Here is a 23,836-nt window from a genome sequence, read left to right on the forward strand (position 1 = left end):
CATACTCATCAGTGGCGAACAAATCGAGTCAAGGCTCGCCTCACTCTAGAAAAAACATGTGTGCTACCTCAGGATATAGGTACCATTCGTAGCCCGCCGGGCACCGCAGGCTGAGTTCACCTACCCTGGCGTTCAAAGAGCCAGCCAGGTACTGAAAAACAGGAAAATGTCTTAACTCTCCAGGGAGGTCTAGAGATGCAGAGCTCTATTAATACACAATCCCAACCCGCCCTATTCGCTGCAGTGGTGGTAGTGTTTCCGCTAACACCTGAACCAGCCCCCCTTTGATGGACAGTAGGAAGGCTTTCAGTCCCAGACAAATCAGCTCCAGTTAATTGATGTGGAGCTTTGACTCCGCCAGAGATGAGTGTTCTCTGATTTCCACCTCCCCTAGATGGCCTCCCCAACTCAGAAGAGATGCATCTGTCACTAATGTGATATCTGGGAGCTGAAGGTAGAGAGGTCTGTCGCTGGCCCAATTCCAGTTCAGTAGCCACCACTGAAGATCTTTTGCAGTGCCCTCCGACATCTGGACCAAGTCGGAGAGACTTCCCCGATGATGTGCCCACTAGGACTTCAGATCTCACTATAGAGCTCACATATGCCAGTGGGCAGGTTGTACCTGCAGAATGCAGGAGGCCATGAGGCCCAGCAGCCTCAGGGTCAGTCTTGCTGAAATGCAGGATAGAAGCTGAAACATGGTTATCATAGCCTGAATAACCTGGGCTCGCTGCTGCAGAGAATAGGACCAAACATTCACTGTGTCTAGAATGACTCAGAAAAAAGGAAGCATATGAGAGGAAGTCAAGTGTGGCTTCAGCACATTAATGGAAAACCCCAGCAAATGTAGGAGGTCTACCTTAGTCTGGAGGTGAGATGTAACTGCATGAAGTAAGCCCACCTTCCACAATTGTTGAGGTACGGGAAGACTGGAACCCCTGACCTCTGCAGGTGTACTGCAACGACTGCCATCACCTTGGTGAATACGCAATGATGAGAACAAAAGAGCACAAGTGAATTGAACATGCTTGTGGCCCACAGTGAGCCTACGATAATGCCTGTGGGCAAGCATGATGGGGAATATGAAAATAGGCATCCTGGAAGTCCAACACTACTAACCAGTCTCGAGGCTAGCAAAGACCTGAGCCGTTGTGAGCATTTTGAACTTCTCTTTCCATAGGAAGGAACTGACAGGATGCAGGTCTAGTATGGGACAGATACCTCTGTCCTTCTTTGGTACCAGAGGATAGTGGGAATAGCAACCAAGCCCTCCCTCTGGCACATGCACCCTCTGGATGGCCCCTTTGGCCAAGAAGGCCAGCATTTACTGGTGGAGTAAAGCAAGATGGTCCTCAGTCAGCTGTTCTTGGAATTGTGACAAATGGGGGTGCCCACAAATGGTAGCAAAATGTTTCAAATTGCTTTATGATAGGGGGATTGAAGCAGCAGCAATATTACTGGTCATCTGATTGCGGTGAACGATCAGCTTAATGACATAAACATTGACTCAGTCTTAGCAACCAAAAAATGGGCACTGAAAGACCGTGCACCCTTTGCATCTAATATGTGGTGGGATGATCATACCTTACCTCTCACTTGCTACACTCACAGTAATAACAGTATGGAATAGCATGCTCCATGCAATAGGATAGCATAATAAATTAACTAAAGAAAACCCTTTGTGGTTGCGAGATGTCTTTCTTGAGGGGACATGTGAAGCAAAGGAATTAAAGGACAGGTAGGTGCTGAATTAGATAATAGCCTAACACCATGTGCTCTTGATTCATTGCGCCTGCTTGACAATGTAGCTATATATATATATATATATATATATATATATATATATATATATATATATATATATATATATATATACACACATATATATATATACACACACACACACACACACACATATATACACACACACACACACACACACACACACAGAATGCCTTTTTCTCTATGTATATATTATTATATGTATACTGAAGGTTAACAGTAGGTAGTTATAGTTGGAACCTAGTTTCCATAGGAAAAGCGTTTTTTGTTTTGCAAATAAGTTTGGCACCGTTTGATTAATCTTCATGAACTTTTTCAAACTGGTTTGCCACTCACTTCAGCTGCTGTCTGAAACGTTTGTGGGTGATTCATCAAGCGGGGGCTGAGAAAAAGGGCAGGAGGTTGGTTCCTAAAATGATTTTCCCCATGCAATTTCCCATAAGGATTTTAGACACGACTTCAGCCCGAACTTTGGAATGGAATTACATAAAATTTGAAAGATAGATCTTGATCCAGAAAGATCTCTTTTTGTAATTTGCTGTAAATCTGTTCAGTAGTTTTGGAGTTATTACAGAAAAAAGATTTATGTGTATGTAGAGATGCAGATCCACACATCAAGACAATGCTGTGATTGGCTGGATGCAACCTGAGAGAAAAGTTGGGGAAATAAAGATTAAATAGGATATAAAGGTTCAGGATAGAGGTATCCTGACCACAGGACTGGTGGAGGGGTCTCTGCTGGACCCCTCATGGGCAGGAAATTGCCTAAAAATGGTTTTGTAGGAGGTGTGAGGATCTCCGGATCCTCCACGGTGCTCAGTGCACCCTGCTCTTGTGAAACCGTGATGGATCCACGGATCTGACCCCAATTGAAAAAAAAAAAAATACATCCACTCACAGACCCACTCACACACCCATTTACACACACACTCATGGGCCCACAGAGCCACTACCACACCCAGTCACAGACCCACAAGGCCACTCACACAACCACTCACACACTCAAACACCCAACCACTAAACACCCACTCACACAGCCACTCACAGTCCCACACAGCCATTCATACGTCCACTCACAGACCCACAAAACCACTACCACACCCAGTCATAGACCCACACAGCCACTGACATACCCACCTCACACACACAGACCCACACAGCCAGTCATACACCCATGCACACACCCACAAACCACTCACACACCCACTCCGCCACATCCAAAAAATCACTCACACACCCATACAGCCACTCATACACCCTCATTGTGGAGCTCGTTTTATACGGGGTTGGCTGCAGTGCCTGGTTGCTTTGGCCTTGCACAGCAGCAGTTCGATTAACGTATGGTAATTAAATATGACTTCACATTGAAAAAACTGTAGAAATTCACTGGAGAAAACAAAGGTTACAGGGCTGTTGTGGTTAGGGAATAGAATGTTACAAAAACTTACAAATTCACTAAAAACAATGATTACAGGGATGTTATAGTTAGGTTAAGATTTTACACAAACCCACAATTCAGAAGTTATACTTATCTCAAGAAATGATACTCGTGCCCTAATGTACCTACAAGATGCGCCCTTGCCATGCACTAATATTTACCCTACATATTAAATCAATCATGGCATCTTCTATGACATCATTGATAATATCACTGCAACATTTGCAATAAAATTATTGGTGAAGATGGCAGGGGCACAAGTTATAGTGTTTTGCGATAAGTATTACTATAACTGCTGAATTGCTATGGTTTTTGTAAAATCTGAACCTAACTATAACGTCCTTGTAACCTTTGTTTTTTTGTGTGAAAATGAATAAATATATGTGTGTGTGTATATATATCTATATTTATACATATAGATATATACACTCACAGCCGTTTTAGTAAGGACAATGTTTCCAAAGGAAAAGGATTTTTTGGTTTGCTAATAACTTTGGCACCATTTGATGAATATTCACAAAACTTTGAAACTTTCCACAGAAACGTTCATCTACCTCAGCTCCTTTCTGGAAAGTTTTGAAGTGATCCGTCAAGCGGGGGCTGAGAAAACGTGTTCACCATTCATTTTGTTCAATACGAAAATTAGACACAGCAACAGCCAAAACGGCGGAACGGAATTACACAAATTTGATAGAAAACAAAATCTTGGTTCAGAAAGTGTGCTTTCTGTCATCTGGAGTAATTCTGTTCAGTAGTTTTTGTGACATTAATGTTACTAAATATAGCTATTTTAAGCCACGGAGAATCCATGGTGCTGACAGATCTAGAGAGAAGATCTGATTGGCTGCCACTACATCAACAATGATGTGATGGCAGCCATTTTCAGACTCAGGGCTCAGTCCCTTATACTACAAAAAGGTGCAACAAATATATAAGGGGGCAGGGTAAGGGTGTCCTACCTCCCTGAGACTCATGGGGGGGGGGTCCCACAACGCTCAGAGTGACTTCCAGGGCCAAAACCGATTTTGTTTTTACATTTTACTGCAAATTTGCAGAGGATCTGCGGCAACATTAAAAAAAAAATAAAGTGTGGTCTCCAGTGTTTAAAAAAAATAAACCCACAAGAGGTGGGCCAGGGCTCTTGTGAGGGCGGTGGTGCCACGTATGTTAAAGGGGATACCATATAACAGGCCACTTTCATAATTATTATTAGAGATAGGCACATCATTTATTAAATAAGATCGGGGCATGTGCCCCCTTCCCCGGACTATTTATTTATGCCCCGGGGACCCCATCTCTTGGCGTGTTAACATAAATAAATATGTGGTAGAAGCAACTCCTGGACTGCCTGCTTATATACTAACTACTTATTGGCAGAAGGATGCAGGGCCCTGCACTCTGCCCCACGCCATCAACATCTTATGTGGGAAAAAAACTTTAAAAAAACTACTGAGGACTTGGTGTCAATGCAAGTAAGCACACATGAGGTGTGTGCTAAATCAGCACTAAAATAAATGCAGGCAAACTGCACTCATGTGCACAAAAAAAGAAAATAGTAAAAAAATGTAATTACAATTGTCAAATATTTTTGAAAGCTCAATTGTCCAAGTCATTTGTTTTGCCTACTTTAGGACTATATAAAAATTGGGATAAAGCTGCAAATTCAAGAGCAGCTCCATGTCTAGTGCCAGCCCTGAACAGTTTTTGAAATCTAAAATAAATAAAAAAACAATTCTAACTTTCTAAACACATTAAACAGTAGGAAAGCACAGTAAGGCATATTGATTCAAACAAGAATTTTAAAAATAACTTTCAGTAGCACATTTTAATAACTCACAGAAAAACTGATGGAAATGTTTCATCTGTGGTGATCCAGGCACCAAGTTATAGAAGTGAGACTTCAGAGTGCCGCTTCGCAGAAGACTATAAGCCATCTCTGTCAGATTGATCCCAACAATAGCGTAGGAATATCTGCAATGACAAATTTACTGGCTTAATTCATTTAGTTAACATCCAGAGTTTCAATGTGTCATTCAAATATTTAAAAATAGTTCATTTATAGACACAATTTAAACTGAAGTAATATAATCAAAATACAGGCAGTAGTGCAGACTGACAGTCATGTATCATCAGCTATTGTGTATAGATGTCACATTAAGGCAGTTTGCTTTAAAAAACGCATCTGAAGCATCCTAATCAATGCACTGAAATTTAAGAGGCAGGGAGAAGGAGACGCTAGAGCACTGGCGATATCCTGTCAAACCTTGATGGCTTTCTCTAAAATATTCCACAACATGAAGAACACCAGTTAGCAGGTTACGTATGGGCTGCTTACCAGTTAGACAGAACCATGGTCTGCATGATTATTTGGGAGAAATGATTTCAACTTATAGGAAAACTTTTTCAGGAGTCCCCGGGCAGTTGGGGGTTACTGGGCTAAGATTTCTGTCAATCTCAGCTTTTTATCTCTGGTAACTTGGGGGTTAACCCTGTTGTAAAACCCAAAACAGAGCACCAAGAACATCCCTTTAGCACTTGACCCTTAGGGTAGCGAAGTTCAGCAACATAAGGCTTACTCAGGTAGGTGATGTAGGGCTAAATACTAGGAACTCCATAAACAACAAATCCCAGTTACTAATTCAGTATGCAGTCAATACATCTTCTTTTGAAACAGAAGTATTGTACACAAAATGTAATACTGTACCTAATGTTCCAGAAACAACACATTATACAAGTGCGGAACTAATAACTATTGGAGAGAGCCTATCGTACTGTGATTACACCTTCCTGAGTACTCTATGTGTGATAGATCAGGCCCCCTGGAGGGGCCTGTTATCAGGAGGTTTTCATGGGAGTGCTCACCAGGTTGAAGGCCAGTGCTTCAGAATATGTTTATCCTCAACTCCCATGGAGATCCTGTATCCTGCCCTCATGGATTTCCTCTACTTGAATCCTGCAGGTGGGGCCTACTGCTCGACATGGTGTGCACTGCAAGGAACATGAATAACGGAGATCCAGTCCGCGCCTTCCCAACTGGTGTGTAAGCAGAGTTTTTGGTAGCAGCATGAGGTGAATGGAAGCAGTGCCAGCAGTCGAGGAGGCTGCGATGGAGCTCACACGTGAATGGATGCTGAGATTTGGAATCTTCTTTTTTATTCCAAACACAAAACCCACCACCCAAAATAAGGTACGTGACCTCCTTTCTTGGTCTTGGTGAGTACTTCATTCTGGATGTAAGTCTCATGGTCGATGTGGCCCTCCTTCGGTACTCTGGTTCTAATTTGTGGGAATCACAGGCTGGTCTTATGAGAACCATGCAGCTTCTTGGCACTTAGTTCAACAATGGAACTCAGCTGGACATTTCACTCATATTGCAAGGTCACTTTCAGATCCATGGACCTCACCCTTGTAGACTAGTGCCAGTTCTTCCCTCATATGGCAGTGGATGCCTTTGCCTTGTTCCACCTTGACTCCTTCGTGGAGAACACAGATTCCAGTGAAGACATCTTGGTACACTGGCTGAAAGTTTCTGTCCCATATTTATAATAAAGTTGCCGACAGTAGTGCTGTATTTTAATAGTCAGCTCTGCGACTGGGTCTGTGCAGTTCTGCCCTTTTGCCTATTTCACTCAAACTGGTCCATCCAAGGTCTTTGTTATAAGGTGCTAAAGGAAAGTTGGGGCGGGCTGGGAGTCTCCAGATAAGAGACACCCCCTCTAGAGAACAATGAGCCATGAAAAGGCATGGGGAATCTCTGTAGCTTCAAGGGGGTGCTCTACCTCCTCTTCACCACACCCACAAGCTTTATCCACTACAAATGATTCCTGGAATGTCCTGGAAAAGCTCTGCAGTTCACGCTGTAGTGTAGCCATTTTAAATATAGCTTTATGCACGTTAGTTTAACATTCTAGGCCGCTGTGCACTTTGCCCTAGATATATTTTATTCAGCTTCGCACTGTTATTTTACAATATCCAGTTTTTACGGTCTTGTTTTAATTTCTTCAATCACACTGTTTAGCTTAGTTCAGTACTGTGTTCTCAAATAATGCATTCTTGGTCGCCCTGAGCTTCAGTCAAGGCTATAGGGGGTTATTCCAACTTTGGAGGAGGTGGTAATCCGTCCCAAATGTGACGGATTTACCACCAGCCGTATTACGAGTTCCATAGGATATAATGGACTCGTAATACGGCTGGTAGTATATCCGTCACTTTACCGTCACTTTTGGGACGGATTACCACTTTCTCCAAAGTTGGAATAACCCCCGTAGTCTGGTACATTGCTGGTAAACGTGGTAGAAGTTTAGTCTCCAGCATTCGTAGAAAATACACATCCTTACGTAGGAACATTTTCTAAGAACATCTGCGTGCTAGTTATAAAAACACTTTCTAGTCCTAGTACATGTCAAGAGGGAGATTCCAGCCAGGGACCCACAACTGTATTGTGAACCCCCCGTTGCAGATGCTGATGCAGATTACAGGCCTTTGCTCAGGTATGAGGGTCGATGTCCTCCTGGGGGAACCTGAAAGGAAGGCTTAGTGCTTAAGATGCTGTGCTCGAAAATATAACTTAGAGAGAGAATAATCTAGCGGCACTATGATAACTTTATTCTTGTGCTTCACTCTCATTGTTACTATTTTAATATTACTGTGTTGTGTAGTTCTGGTTATTGCAGCTCATGCTTTGCTATCTAAAATGCAGTCGTTTTATTAAACCAATCTTTAAAACTTATACTGCTTCTATTGTCATTTATATATGAGACCGCACTATGTATGTGAGAACCGGTTGTGACCTGAGTGATCACGACATCCCTAAGAAGTATTAAGATGTCATGCGCTCGGCTGCCTTATTGTCTCCACCAGTCGGGAGAGATGAGGCACTGCTAGTTAGCCAGAGCAAAACACGGATTTGGAGTGACAAGTGTCATCCACCGTGGGTCAGACTCAGTCCCCCACACTGTGAATGATCTTGCTGCTCAAAATCCAGTAGTCTCATTAGGATAATGAGAGCCTACGCGACATGGTGCCGCCAACGTTTGGTCAGGCTCTAATTTTCGGGTCCACCGGCATATCTCGGTCTCATTTTTATAAAATGACCCCTCAGTTCTGTATACGTAGACGTCGGGGGTACTGAGGATTTCCACCACTGCCGTATAGGTAATCCTATTTTCAGATGGTGGTTGTTCAAGCTTGAACCTTAAAAGGAAGAAACCCCATCTTGGTGTGCCTTCTCTAAACTCTTAGTGCTTTTATGATGGCGAATCCCCAGGTTGTACAAATAGCTCTTAAAATGAGACAACCTCTCACAGCACATTTGCTAGCACATGGCCTTACGGTCCAGGGTGGTCCAGTCACGTTTGTGGTGGACGCCCACGCAGCCTATAGAGCAGAACTTTTTTACTCTTGGGTCACATTTCCAGCAGCTGATGGGAACACAAATACATTTCATACATATACAGTTGCGAACGCGGCTGGGCAATACAGGGCATACGTATATTTAGAGATACCTCTATCTTATCAAGTACATAATAATTGGCTTGATGGCGCCCTACCCCACACAATATTACCAGTAAGGTTAGGTCCACTCAGTAATGATGGTCCTACCTGGCCTTTATTGGCCACATATACACCACATCCTGCAGTTGCGAATATGCCAGTAGCTGAGGTTCGACGCCTATAAATTGAGTTAACAGCGATATACAGACGATTAGTACAATTTGTAATGCAGTCTTTAAATACAAACCCAGCGTGTGCTGCTCCAGCACAACCACATGCAGCAACACCAGGTATAAATCCGGTGACTGTACATTCTACTATGGGTAAAGTTCCGGCCAAACGAGAGGAGACTCCGTTTTGGCTAGCACAAAAAATTATTACGCTGGAGTCAGTATTTCCCCATACAGGACCTCAGGATAAACATAGAATACTAACTATGTGCTTGCCCTTTGGGATGGTCCCTATAGTTGAAAACTGTAACACATGGGGCACGGTATTTGCCGCGCTCTATACAACGCACACGGTACACCGACACTAGCCAACCTACCGGAAGTGCTTAAACAAATTCAAGATGAGTACGGGGCTGCTCCGGCCTTAGATTTAGGGATGTAACTGATGGGCAATTTTGCCACAGTTTCTTCAATCGTCCTAAGTAACCTTAAAGGGGAAGCAGTTGCACTCGCAGTGCGCATGTGGCTCCGTGACGTTTCGCAACAGGATCAGGAGAGAGAGCTGCCTAAAATAATAGCTGAAACTTATTCAAGTATTGGTCGAGATAGCCTTGGGGCTAGACCACCAAAATCTAAATTTCAGGGTAAAATTAATAAAGACAATACTAAACAACAACCTGAGGGTAATAAGAAACGCTGGGAGAAAAAACAACAAACACCTAAAAAAGAAAGGGGAGGATCTCCATGAGTGGAGACCCCATAGAATAGATATAATCTCAGGAATAGAGATAATATAAAAACGCCTGATAGATATCAATATACTGATACACAGCAATCTCGTTCCTTTCAGGACTCATCGGAAAAGAGAAATGAGAGAGGTTGGCGATCAGAGCGGAGAACAGAGTACGTGAAACCGAGACAGGAATCACAACGCTCTTCGGAGGTTTCTGTTAAGAAGGAAGAAAAACCCGTACAACAAAAACAACAATTTAAAAAGAAAGAGGTGGCAGCTTTCTCATACATGCCACTCAGGAAGAGGGTTCTCTTGAAGAACAAGAACCGGGCTCTAGCACTGCTAGACAGCGCGGCAGAGGTCACAATAGTCCGCCGGAATCTTCTACAGCATCTGGAGGTGAAAGCAACTGATGACTTTATACAAGTAGAAACAGCGGACATGCGTGTCTCCGAATCCGATAGGGTATATAAAGTAACTATACAACTGGAAGGAGACATTGAACGCACTATACACGCAATCTTTTGGGACGGTGTAGTCAAAATATATGACATTTTGTTGTCCGAACAAGATTGGCCGCCTGATTTTGTCCGCACCTGCCCATATGGAGAAGAGGTTATTAAACCTTCCTTCTTGCCCCTTGTTCCAGAGGAACTCGTTGAGTCCTATTCTATAGAATGGGCTTTAGCACAGGCACCTGTGTTATATAGAAATCACGTAGGGTGGGATAGGGACTCTCCATACCATGTCATTCCCATTAAAAGTGAACCTCAGCCACAACCGCAGTATCCCATAAAACACGAAGCAAGGGCACCGGTGAGAGAGATACTTAAGCAATTAGAATACCAGGGTGTGATTGAACCCTGTGTCTCACCGATGAATAACCCCTTATTCCCTGTAGCTAAGCCGGACCATTCATACATAAAAGTCTTAGACTACAGACATTTAAACGGACATACACGTACATATGCTATACAAAACTCCCATAGCACTGCACTAATGGGCAATATAGTGCGGAAAAAATACAAAACAACATTAGATATCTCAAATGGGTTCTTCTGCCAGAATATAGCACCTAAAAGCAGGGATTTAACGAGCTTTAGCGCATTAGGCTCCCAGAAAAAATTCTGTAGTTTGCCCCAGGGGTATAAGAACAGCCCAGGGCTGTTTGCGGCTCGTGTGACTGCTATTTTTCACAAGATAGACCCTGAAGCATTGTCATATGTGGACGATGTATATCTCACGGATGATGAGTTACTACATCATTTAAGACGAGTATTCCGCATTGTTGTAGGGTTTGCCGAACTCGGCTACAAATTTAACTTCAAAAAGTCAAAAATTGCCTTCTTCAGCATCCTGTTCCTGGGATATGAGCTGTCGAGTGAAGGGAAGAGCCTAACGCCACAATTTTTAGAAAATTGTGCACAATTGCAACCACCAAATATGATTAAAAAACTTCAATCATATTTGGGCTTTCTAAATTTTGGCAGAACATACATTCCTGATTATGCAACACACATAAAATCTTTATATGAATTGATACGTCCTGATTTTTCAGGTAAATTCTGGACAATTGAACATACACGCACTCTTCGAGAATTGCAGACAGATATGCTAGCAGCAAAACATTTACACACACAGGACAATAAGACACATTTGGTCATCAGGGTAATAGCTGGGGCCATCGGTTTTACTTATGCCACATTTAATGAAGGTGAGACAGTCCCGATAGCATACAAATCACATTTGTATTCAGCTGCTGAACAACTCTTTGCACCCACGGAGAAAATTCTCACTGCTGTGCAGATGGCTGTTATTAAAGTAAGACCTCTTGCCCAAGGAAAACGCATTATTGTTGTTTCTCCTATTCCAGCCCTAGAGGCTGTTACAAAAGCTAGCGTCCCGAACGCAAAAGCACTTTATCCACGATGGATACAATGGGCTACGTCTTTAACAGCCACTGATGTAGACTACATTTTCGACCCAAAGTTACAAACTCAAGAATTTCTACAATATGAAGTAGAATACCCAGTTCCCGCTGACACCTTGCCTATTGATCAATATCATGTAGTCATGTTCACCGATGGCTCTGCGCAACCAGCGATTAAAACTAAACATCAATATTCTGCTGCATGTGCGGTCATGAGCGGCTATATGGAGGGGGAGAAATTCTGTCCCCAACATACCTATACACAGACCTTAGGGGATTGTACAGCACAATTGGCTGAGCTAAAAGCTCTACTGATGGCACTAGAACATACGGATCCGACACAGTTCACACTGATTGTTTGTGATTCATATTATTGCGTCAGTCTTTTAATGAATACCTGCATTACTGGCGTTTGAATGGGTTCAGAGATTCAAAAGGCAACACCATAAAACACAGACTCGTGTGGGGGAAGGTAGCAGACCTAAAAGAGACGCTACCCAAAGTCCATGTTGTGCATACAACTTGGACACCAGCGCGTTGGAATACACGTTGCTGGAAATACTTTGGCTGATGAAGCTGCAAAGTCAGCAGTGGCAGTCGCCACTGTAGCTGCAGTGACTTGTTCGAGTTCTAAACCAGACACAGATATTATGGCTGCCATAAAAGCTACGGTTGATGGCACGCAAGATCCTAAAGGATTTCCTAATAAATATCAATACTTGATGGGTAGTATGCTGAACGTGGAGGTTAAAATTCCAGGCGTAGGCGTAAGCGACATCCCCAGTAAAGATGTAAGACCTCAATTGATTAAAGCAGCACATGAGGGGGTGGCATCTGCACATGCTGGTGTGGCGGCTACAATTTCACTCTTGCTGGCCCGTTATTGGTGGACTGGTCTCTATAAAGAGACTAAGCAGTATGTCCTTTGTTGTGACATCTGTCAACAAATTAAATTTTCCACGGCCAAGAGCCCGCTGCAGATACCCCTCTTAATTTCAAATAGACCATTACAATGTGTGTACTTGGACCATTGTGGTCCATTAACACCTGATAGTGCATACAAATATATATTAGTCGCTGTTGATTCCTGCTCCAGATTTGTGTGGGTGTGGCCGCAACGCTCGGCTGACGCTCGGCTGACGCTCGGACTGTTCTGCGAGTCTTTGTCGGTACATATGCAGTTGCAGCATTCCATTCGGACCAGCGCCCTGCTTTTGCCTCAAGGGCATTGAGGGACACCATGGCTTATTTGGGGGTCCAACTCCAGTACTCGTCTCCATTTCATCCCGAGGGAAATAGTGTTGTGGAGTGATTAAACCGCAATTTAAAGCAATCCTTAACAGCCAAGTCTTGGGTACGGTCGTAGTTGGCTAACCCACTTGTATGGAGTTCAGAGAGCACTAAATAACCTGCCTAGAAGGTCCATGGGGGGTCGTACTTCATATGAGTGCCTGTTCGGAACACAAATGTTTGTTTCGGATATTGATGGTCCTGGCGTGGAGGCAGCGGAAACACCTTTTAACATAAATGATCGTGTCACTGTTTTACAGGAATTACAGCAGTTCCGTGAAGATAACTCTTCTAAAAGTGCTGCCTCCACAGGAATTAAGGATGTGCCAGTAACACCTACCGGCTGGATTCCCAGGGTTGGGGATCTTGTGCGTGAAAAGGTCGCATTGAAAAAAAGAATTTGGCCCTTCTTATCGAGCACCAGTCCCTGTGTTGGGGATACACGGTACCAGAACTGTTATTCTACCACCGTTGCCAGGTGCCAAAGAAAATCGCTTTGTTTCCATTGACAATGTCAAACTACAACATGTGGCCGATTCTACACAGCCGACCAAGAGGAACGTCCAGTAGTTCCTGAGTCCCTCTCACTACTGGAGAAGAAGTTCCTCTTCAAGTTGTTTATACCAACACTGATACCTCTCCAAGGTTGGGGAGGGTGGATGATGATCTTGCATTAGTTCCGCTAACAACAAGCAATTTGGAAACATTTGATCAAGTCACTATAACTACAAGCCAGACGGATGGTGCTGTCTACAGTGTACCACCTCAGGAAACACCAACTCCACCGTTGGCCAAGGCTACGCCATTTGCACGAACAGCCTCTGGTTATTTTGCCGACTACAATGGCGGTCTATCGGACTCGTTTGCCTCTTCGACAGCTAACCTGTCAGGTGCATGTAAGCTAATACATTGGCTTAAAGAAACATATTTTGTTTTTCCATGGAACTATATATGGTTTCCTTGACTGTCCTAGCCTTTCTGCTTTGGATTGGTTTTGTCATTACCTTTTTCTTGTTAATACATGGTCATTTTCTTCCCGAGAGATCAGCGGTTGAACAGGTGGAGGAGGTTTTGAAACCACATTTTTCATCACATAAGATTTGAAGAGACTTATCTTTTGTGAACATTTCTGCAGTGCCAATTCCTTATGGGATTGTGTGGGACAAAGTAATGTTTGATATATATGGTCCCAATGAAATTATGCAAGTACCGTATGTGTTAAAACTATCAATAAACGATGTAGTTATACCAGGCATTGTATCTGATGATTGGGATGTGAAAACAGTTGATTTTATGATGACAGAATTGCAATATTATACTGTCTATGAAAACAAAGATGTGTACCAGTTTAAAGAAAATTATGGTGACATGTTTTGATAAAATTATTATGGGCACCACTTCATACATAAAGCGAGCAGTCCAAAAATGATATTTAATTATACACAATGGGAACATTGCCCAACTCCCCCGCAAGGGAGTTCAAAAACGTATTCTGAAAAGTTTACGTATTTTTCTGGGCATCATCAAAAAAAATGCTGTCATATTATTTAAAGGTAACTCCTACTAAGGATATGCATATGTTGTTGACCAACACGAAATTTATATATTCGGACTCTTTTGTTTCCAGGTCAATTGAAGGTTATGAATATTGGTCAAAATATGTTGATTTGAAAAGTGTTTGGGGAACAAAAAATTGGCAGACTAAGGGCAGAGAAACATGGTTTAGAGCATGTCTCATCTCTGTTCAAATGATCTTTTTAAATGAAACAGTACAACAGACAAGTTGTTTAGGCTTAGCCACAATTAGGGAATTAAATATGCCCAGTATACCTGCCCTTGCAAAATTTGATAAATGGCAAAAGTATACGAATGCAACTATAAATGAGCTCAATGAGTGGGTCCAGAATGGTACGTTTAATGCTTCACTGACACGTCCAGGCGGGTGGTTATTGTGGCCAATAGATACCAATGGGTGTCATCACCGTTTTGTCACCTCCTCAGGGGGTTTCCGAATGAGTAGGTCAGACCCTCGCTATATATCAACAGAACATGCTGACATAATTACAACATATAGTGTAGGAAAATTGTGCCAACAGTTGCTAAAATTATCCTCACTAGATGCGGTTAAGACACACCTCAGTCTCCTGTCTAACAATACTGACTTACAAGATTTCTTGTCAGGCCCAAAGATACCACGTAAGAAGCGTTTCTTGTATGAGGTATACAATGAAACATGGAAACTTTCCCAACAAGAGGCTGCAGCACGGTTATGGCAGATAGATCAGGAAAATTTGAAAAAGGCATTAGCTGTTGTGGATAATGGGATTCACACCTTGTCCGATCGGATATATACAATTAACAACATTATTTTTTCTGCTATAGACATTATACGATCTGTCTTCTTTATATCATGGACAGAGTCAGACCAGGTCCTTTATGCAGTTGGGTTGGACACTTCAGACATTGAAGGCGGGTCGCGTTCCGTGGCAGCACATCAGTGCCAGGGAAATATTTTTTTCCTTTAATTTGACACGACAACAACAACTAATGGCTAAAAAGGAGGCAACTTATGTCATGCTTAACACTGAAAAGATAGAAAGACTGCCTTTTACCGTGGCCGAGATTCCTTCAGCAGAGTGGTTGATACACGGGGTTATTAATCTGCCTATTTCTACATTAAAATTCACTTCTTGTTTGAAACACGTTCCGGTAGGCAGATATGAAAAGTTGGGAGATAGTTACATCCATGAGGTGTGGGAGCTTCCCTTCTCGTACAAATGCCTCAATGGCATGAAAGAAGTCTTTCTTAGCGGTAGTGAATGCGAGACTTCAGTCAGCCATTAGATGATTTGTAAGCAGCTGTCCTTGCATGGGGCGTGTAATGCCTCGGTTGCGAACTTGGCTTGCTATCTGAAGGGAGTTCCAGTCCCCCTGATTAAACGCACGTTCCAGGTGCTCTCAAACGACAGCTACCTCCTCCTCAATAGTGAAGACTGTTGTGGCATGCGGGCCGGAATAATTTACGTTGTTTTGGTCTCTAAGGTCGTTACATACTGCCGGAACGTGCTGTTTCCCCCCACTAAATTTAGGGAGGTAGCTGATATCTGGCCTCACACTGCTACTTCCAAGGTGAATTTTGACAAGTTAAGTAGACTGAAGGCTTTATTGTTTCAGAAGCATGTGGCCCTTACATCTGCGCGCGAGACCTACGCACTTCAAGTGGCAAGGTCGTCGGCAGAAATACAGTCCCTGTTAAATACGAACTTTCCGAGACACTTTGGTGAACTCGTGGGACGTATATTTAATGCGTCCAGCACGGCTGGATTAGCACATTTTTTCAAAGCTTGGTATTGGTTTTGTTCACACCTTCTCCTCTACATTCGGTTTCATACCTTCGGCTATTCATTCAATTTTCGGAAGCATTTTTGGGTGCTTTCCAATAACTTTGGCTTTATTAGCGGGCATTTTGCTGTTGTTTTTCCGCAATGGCTGTCCCGCCGCAACAAGGACAAATGAAGGCGCTCCCATCAGCGCAGCTGTGTCATGAACGCATGATGCAGCAGTTTGGAGCAACACTCCTGGAACATTTGGGGTGTGACTGGTCTCTGTCATTCAGACCGGTTTTGGATTGTGTGCAGCCCGTGTTTCGGTGCCGTTGGTGCTCTTTCAAACATGCACTGGAAGTTTGTCTTTCACAGCAACGCTCCTCAGTGATTGATGCTGATCTGTTGATGTTCTCGTTGAGGGTTCATTACCAGACATGCGTGCTGCGGCTGCATTTGCTCAGAGAAGCTGATTACGAGCTACCCTTCCTGGAGGAAGTTACCATTAACTCGTTAGTAGGCACTACACAGGATGCCGCCTTGGTTAACACTGGGGCTATGGAACACACCTGCTCCTTAGTGGTTTTTGGCACGGATTTACCGGTTTTGTCATCTGCTGAAGAGGAGGACCTCCTGCATTCCATGACTGATGTTTGATTTGGAACTGTCCTAAACTGACATTTTTCCTTTGAATTCGGCTCTTGGCCGCATGCTCATTTTTTGAATTATCAAGCTGTATGCTTGTGTGTCTTCTTGATTTGTCAAAATTAAGTAGGGTTTTAAATATATTTTAGCTTAGGGCATTTTAGCTTTGGCTTAAACCACTTTCTACCAACAAGGGGAAGGCGTAGTGTAGCCATTTTAAATATAGCTTCATGCACGTTAGTTTAACATACTAGGTCGCTGTGCTGGACTATCAGTCCTCTACAATCCTACAAGCTGCTGGTAGTCAAGCTCAGTAAAAGTAGGGTGCATATGGTATGCCCTTTGCACTACAGAGCTGCGCCCTGTGTATCAATCCATGTGCCAAAAATACCTCCAGTGGACATGCCTGATCTTTGGGTGTGCTGAGGTAGAAGTGAAAAGGATACAATTTCCTATAATGAACTTGAAGAAGGTACACCTGCTCTCCAGTGCTAGGTGGATGACCGTTTCCCTTCCTAACATCTTCCAATGATAAATATTACTAACTTGTTTGAGCTTTACTTAAGGTATGCCTTGGAAACCCCAACTTGGTTGGTAGTGAAGCAATTCATCAGCATGGAAATTTTGTGGTCAGACATGACACTCAGGCTGGCATAGCTGTTGTCTGTGATCTGAAGGGCACTGTCAACCGTTTCGATGGATGTAGTCCTTTTGTTGCAAAAAGACCACAACAAGGGTTGGAAGTCCCACAAGAGAAAGTTGCTCTTGATCCTTTTGTGCAGCTGCTTTGTCTCTGCATTCTCATCTTTCCCAGAACAAATGAATGTGTTTGGGTGGTAGCTAGTGAGGTCATTAAGATCCAGGTTTGGCTTTCTGAAAAGTGTCAGGTTGTACCCAGTCTTGAGAGAACATGGGCCATAAAAATAAGGGATGTGACATGAATGTTAGTACTCCTCTACAGAACTCCTTTAAATGAATGATGGCATGATACTGTCTTCATAATTTATGGCTTTTAGAGGCTGGAATAGGATCACCAGGTCGTCTTCAGAAAGGGAGGGAATGTAGATCAGTTGGATGTCTTACAGTGTGCAATTCCTGTGAGCAGGTCAGAAGTGGCTTTGCTGCTGATGTGCTGTCAGAGCATGCCTATTTTGTCATTGACGTTGTTAATATCTAAGCACTTCCTTTTGGAGTTGTCAAGTGTAAGGACTGTAGTGGGGTTTTCACATTGATTGATGGCACTGGATTGTGTCTTATTTTTGTCACAGAATTCACTAACGATATTCATGTAAAATAGTGTCTCATTCTCTATGATGAGCTGCCTGAAGATGATGAGAAATGTTTTCAGGGTGTGAGATTTAAAATACTTGTTGCTACTTCTTTCTTTTCCATGGCACCTGAGGTCAAAATTACTACTGTCAATTACCTCCTTCCTGTGTGACCTAGTGTATGATATGGCTTGCATGGAGTGAAGTTTAACCAGGGCATGGGTATTTGCTGGAATTCAAGAGGTCTTGATGTCTGTGTATGAGTCAGATGAGGCTGCCAGCACAGTAAAGTCCTTCTGTAACATGTCTTGAAGGAAGTTGCTGAAACATTTGATCATAACCTGTATCAGCTTTAATTGGGAATAATGGGTTAGAGAGGCAACTTAGAGGAATGGTGTATAATCAGCGCCTGACTTGGAACTGTCTAGTGAAAGTGTAACCGAAAGTAATTAACTTGTTCTTCTGATGGATACTTCTAACTGCAGATTGCTCCCTTGAAGATAGATACAAAGCAGTACCTCCAAAAATGGTGGATATGTGGAAATACTCAGATCAAAAAGACCTGCAGGACTGAACAGGCAAAGTACCCATCATTACAGACCTGTCATGCCAGTATTGCTTTCTGAACGTGTGCCCTAATGCCCATGTAGCAGCCTGACATATCCAGAATGGGCACTCCGCAAGCTAATGCAGTAGGGGCAGCCTTGGTTCGAGTGGAATGAACCTGTAAACCTTTGGGGGGGCTGCTTCTCAGCTAGTGTGTTTCAGATTTTAATGCAGAGGACTATCCACATAGTGATGGTTTTTTCTGCACTGCACTCTTTGCCCCTGAAAAGTCCACAAAGAGCTGATCTTTCACATGGTGGTCTCTGGTTTGATCAATTAAAAAACTGAGGGCTCTTTTGGGATCCAATCGATGCAGTTTCTTCTTCGCTTTCGAGGGATGAGGGAGGGCAAAGAATGCTGGAATGGTGATATGATTCCCATCATGGAAAGGCGTTATAATGTTCAGCATGAATGCAGCTCAAGTTTTCAAGATCTGTTTGTCTGGAAAAAATGTTGAGTAAGATGGCTGGACCGAGAGTGTATACAGATTACTTGCACAATGAGCTGATGTTATAGTAAACAAAAAAACATTTTCAGAGTCAAGAGGTGTGGTGGACAACTTTGGATTGGCTCAAAAGGTGTGCACATTAGAAATCAGAGAACCACATTCAAGTCCTAGTGTGGCATCACAAAGGGCTTTGGAGGAAACATATATTGTAAACCTATAAGAAATCTCACCTCAAGGTGATTTGAGCAAAGAAGAATGTTTCAGCAACCACAAAAAGCTGAAAGTTCGGACAAGTAGCCTTTAACAATGCCCAGTGCAAGTTCTTGCTGGGCCAAATATAACACAAATAACAACACATCTGACAGTTTGTCCTGTAATAGGTCCACTTAAGTGCTGCTGCACCAATCCACAAACTTGTCCCAGCACACAGCATACAATGACTTTGTGGGAGGTGCCTAGCTGCCAAGATAGCATCAGCAACCTTGGGAGGGAGATCAAATGGAAATCAACTGATGCTGCTTAATTTCCACACATGGAGATATTGGTCGAGCATGCCTGTTGTACATATTGGAGGACCCACTGGTGTGAGTAACGTCTTGCCATCCCTGAAAGAAATGACAGCTCTTTTCTCCTACAGGAAGGATGTGTGCCACAAAAGAGACACTAAAGCAATTTTGAAGTTGTGGTTGCTGACGGGATGGGGAACTGAGCTTTGCATTGTACTTGATGTCCTTGATGTTGACTCTGGGAGCCCCTGCCCCGACCTTGAAAAGCCTTATCGACTTGTTGTACTGGGGGTCTGGTCTTTTCTATGTGACAGACCCCTAACATAACCACAAAGGGGACGAAAATTGTTTGGGAAGTGGAAGTGACTGGCATGTGTGGAGAGATCATAACAACAAGTTGTAGCTCGACTCCCTTGGAACAGTTCAAGGGACGAGTCTGCCTTCACACAGAAGAGGTGAGAGCCACTGAATGGCATATCGATCAAGGATGCCTGGACATTCCCCGAGAAGCTTGTGGACCTCGTCCAAAAATGGCACCAAAGGACAACGCTCATGTCAATTGACTGACCCAAGCAATTGGCCATATCCTAGCTAAACCAGAAACAAATTTTTGCTGCATACTAGATGTCCTAAAGTCTGGGCTAGAGCCATCCGTAAGTCATCAGGTTCCAATGGTAAGATGTGACTGACCGGGTCCCATACCACATGGGTACAAGCTCCCAAGAAGGACCTTGCACAATGGAAAAAACTATGAGAACATTTTTTAGAAGAACTCTTGCCCGGGGTTAAAGGAGTAGAGCTCCAGATCGCCATCTGAGGACATGGAAATAAAGGAACTGACTATACTTTTCATGCCATCGTAAGTTGGAGGGTACCGCTTTAAAAAAATATGTCATAGGTAGTTGTTCGGCTTAAATTCACCTGATTGGTCAAATGCATTCTGCTGACAAATCTGCTGCACTAGGAGATTAAAAAAACCTACTGAGTGTATTTTGCACATGAGATTGCAATAAATATCGGAAGTCTGTTTAAAATGCTTTGTAAATATGTTTAACGGACTAATGACCAACTAATAACTATTTCACTAAATAAAAAAATAAACCATAAACACATGAAATACATTTTCCTGGAGGCACATTTTACCAGTTACCAATCTGTAATAGAAATGACATGTTAAATGCACACATTTCATACTGAAAACGATTTTTATCTTGAATAGAGGAAGCCAAATTTTCCTTACCCCATTTTTGGATGATAGGAATGAGAGAGGACCTGGCAAGCCCCGTCGGTGTGATGTTGGCTAAAATATCTGAACAAATTGAAACAGTTTTCCATTGTTAGATATTTCATGTTTCCACATGCCTGGATACTGGTAGATGTTACTAACAGACAATGACCCTTTTGGCTGACACAGGTAAGTCAGTTAACATTTTTTGATTCAATGCTCAAAGCTATTTATGAAAACTCAAAACTGCCAACTTGATATAAATACACTTAGAACTGTAAGAAAATACGAAGTGATACTTACATGCAATATATATAATGTAAAGGTCATCACTTTTTGAATAACCTTCATACATTCAATGCAGACCTCAAATCATAAAAATTGTACTAGACCTGCAGGTCGGGTATCTTGAATAATCTACTCGACCTAACTGTAATGTACTTGACCCGGAAACTAGTCTCAAATTGTGTGATCCAAATATTGTATTTAACAATCGCCTTTATCTTCATTCTCACATATGAGTGCACCTTCAAATATGTGAGTTCAGCATTTCTGCTGTAAACATTTTGTTTGATTAAATACACTAAACGTTTTCTCCATGTATAATAAATCTAGGCCACATATTGGGTACACATGATCCATGCATGACTTGCCTCTTAGTTTACTAATAGCTTTGCCATCAGGGAAGGAGTGTTTCTCAGTTTATGTTTGAACACTCACTTTTAATAAATATATTACAAAAACCTTAATGTGGTAGCCCACTGTCATTTACAGACAGTACATTTCCAAGAAATGTCCAAAAACCTTCTCACTAACTTGCAGCTTTACCTATAAAACTATTAAGTGTATTAACAATAATCTGTGAAAATTGAGTTTCAGAAAACATTTATCATTTATTGAATGGTAAAGTATTCTGACTTGTTTTTCATCCTATTAAAATATTTTTTTAATCACACAGAAGTACAAAAATGGTCTTTCACAGCTACTGAAATATATTTTGTAATGTTTGTAAAGTTGATTTAGTTATATAAATGTTGTGTGTTAGTAAAAACCTGATACCAACAGCCTTTCATTTCACATAGGTCAGACAGTTCACCTTAAAAATCTGGAACTCTGCAGTCACAAGGAAAAGTATCTGCACTGCAAGAAGACAAACTGACTTTTGACCTCTGTCTCTGAACACAGAGAAAATATGACTAGAATAGGATTTAAAGGCACCTTAATTGCTAATTCAGTTTCTGACTGAACAGAACACCTGTTCTTTGTCCACTTGCCAGAAGGGGCGAGTAGGATCTAAAAACAGCTCGACCTCCTAAAATAAATATTACCAGTCGCCTATTTTTCCACTCGTCGGTCTGTTACTAGCCCAGTACAAAATATCAACAAGGGGTGCAGGCTCCAGTACTGCACACAAACAGTAACCAGATGGTTGATTACAAAACTAAAAAGGAGACAGCTGGGAGGCTTCAGTGGTCAACAGTTTGAATAATGGACTTTTGCATAGAATGGGTAAGCAAAATGCGTTTATTGTTTGTACACTATCAGTTTTGCAGGTCCCCAGCATTTTAATGCATTTCATATTGCTATAAATTCAAGGATGAAGGGTGTTGTGGTGGACAGAATTATAGTGAAAGAGTGAAAGAGATTCTGAAAGACTCACCTGCCATATTAGGAATCCAACCTAATATCACAAATTAAACAATAATACTTATATATGTCATCCAAACAGGTAATTTATAAAGCAAAAAACTTTCCTCTGTCTTGTACTGTGACCTTCTTTCTTCTGACAAAACACTGTGATACAGGTGGATGATTGCAGAATCCATAGAAAAAATAGAAGCAATGAAACCGATGATGACTTCAATGCCTCAAATATAGGCACAGCAAACTTGACCAAATCAAATCCATCCTCGGAAAAGAGCACTATACAGTCACTGGAAAAAGTCTTAGAGAAGAGACTGCTAAATAGTGGGAAGCTACAGCACTTAAAATATCTGGAAGCAGATCGAATTGCACAAGCACTACGAAATCCAAGCTTTCCCCTGGTAGATATGACTGACCAGGATAAAATTAAAAATTGGGAAAACTGAGAAGAACAATCAAATAACATGATCAGGCAACCGACTGATGTAGCAAAGGAGGAATGTGACAGACACAAAAGAGAGTTTGATGAATTAATGAACAAAAATTGAAGACGTGATCTTGTGAGGTATAACCAAAAGGAATTAGGAAAGACTCAAGGTAAGTCATGAATTTGGGGAGGACATTATCAAAAGGAAAAACTGTAAATATAGAAGGCACTAGTTTGAATGCGCTTGGAGAGAGTGTACGCATTTGCTAATAAATATCACAATCTACCTAGAGCACCCAGTGTGACAGTAAGTCATCTTCAATTCTAGGGACCACCTCTGATATGGACTCCCCGAGAAGCAGGGTTCAGGTATCCACATCCATACTGGAGATGAGAAGTCATCAACTTGGAATCAAAGACAAACGAATGCACAAGATACAAGAATTCGATTTAAAACGTTCAATCTGGAACGCCAACCCTCAAGATCAGGGCAACCACTATAGCATGCCAGAAAAAAAATGGAAAAATACCAGATTAATTCCACCATCTAGCAGTCAACCTCTTCTCTGAAAGACCAACAGAAATAGCAATGCAGATGATCAATAAATGCCTTTCAATTGACTACCTGTCAAATTAAGACTTGGTACATACCAAAACAGATCTTTTCAGAAGGAAACTGAAACTAAAAGCATGCTACCATGACAAACCTATTCAACAAGCAAAATAACTGAAAAAATGATAATAAGTCCATTTACAGCAGGGGAACTGGAGGAAAAAACATCTTATTGCAACATTATCAGACTCAGTTCAACATGCTCGTAATCTAGGAATTGATATCGCAATTACAAATTCAACTGAAGCTAAATCCACATTCACTCGTCAACTACTACCAGGGAATTCCACTGACC

General features: G+C 42.1%; 1 protein-coding gene across 3 annotated transcripts in view; it reads right to left on the minus strand.

Annotated features, from left to right (window-relative positions):
• The window catches only part of ELMOD2 (ELMO domain containing 2), a 97,431-nt gene that overhangs the window by 11,385 nt on the left and 62,210 nt on the right, over positions 1–23,836 (minus strand). For all 3 annotated transcript variants that reach the window (XR_011205398.1, XM_069242591.1, XM_069242592.1), the window contains 2 exons: positions 20,873–20,941; positions 5,058–5,191 (listed from right to left, as the gene is read on the minus strand). Coding sequence is in view for 2 of the 3 variants with exons in the window: in XM_069242591.1 (XP_069098692.1) it covers positions 5,058–5,191; positions 20,873–20,941 (203 nt within the window). In the remaining variant the exon portion in view is untranslated. The remainder of the gene's footprint in view (positions 1–5,057; positions 5,192–20,872; positions 20,942–23,836) is intronic.

Source organism: Pleurodeles waltl, chromosome 1_2 (assembly GCF_031143425.1).
Source record: "Pleurodeles waltl isolate 20211129_DDA chromosome 1_2, aPleWal1.hap1.20221129, whole genome shotgun sequence".
NCBI lineage: Eukaryota > Metazoa > Chordata > Amphibia > Caudata > Salamandridae > Pleurodeles > Pleurodeles waltl.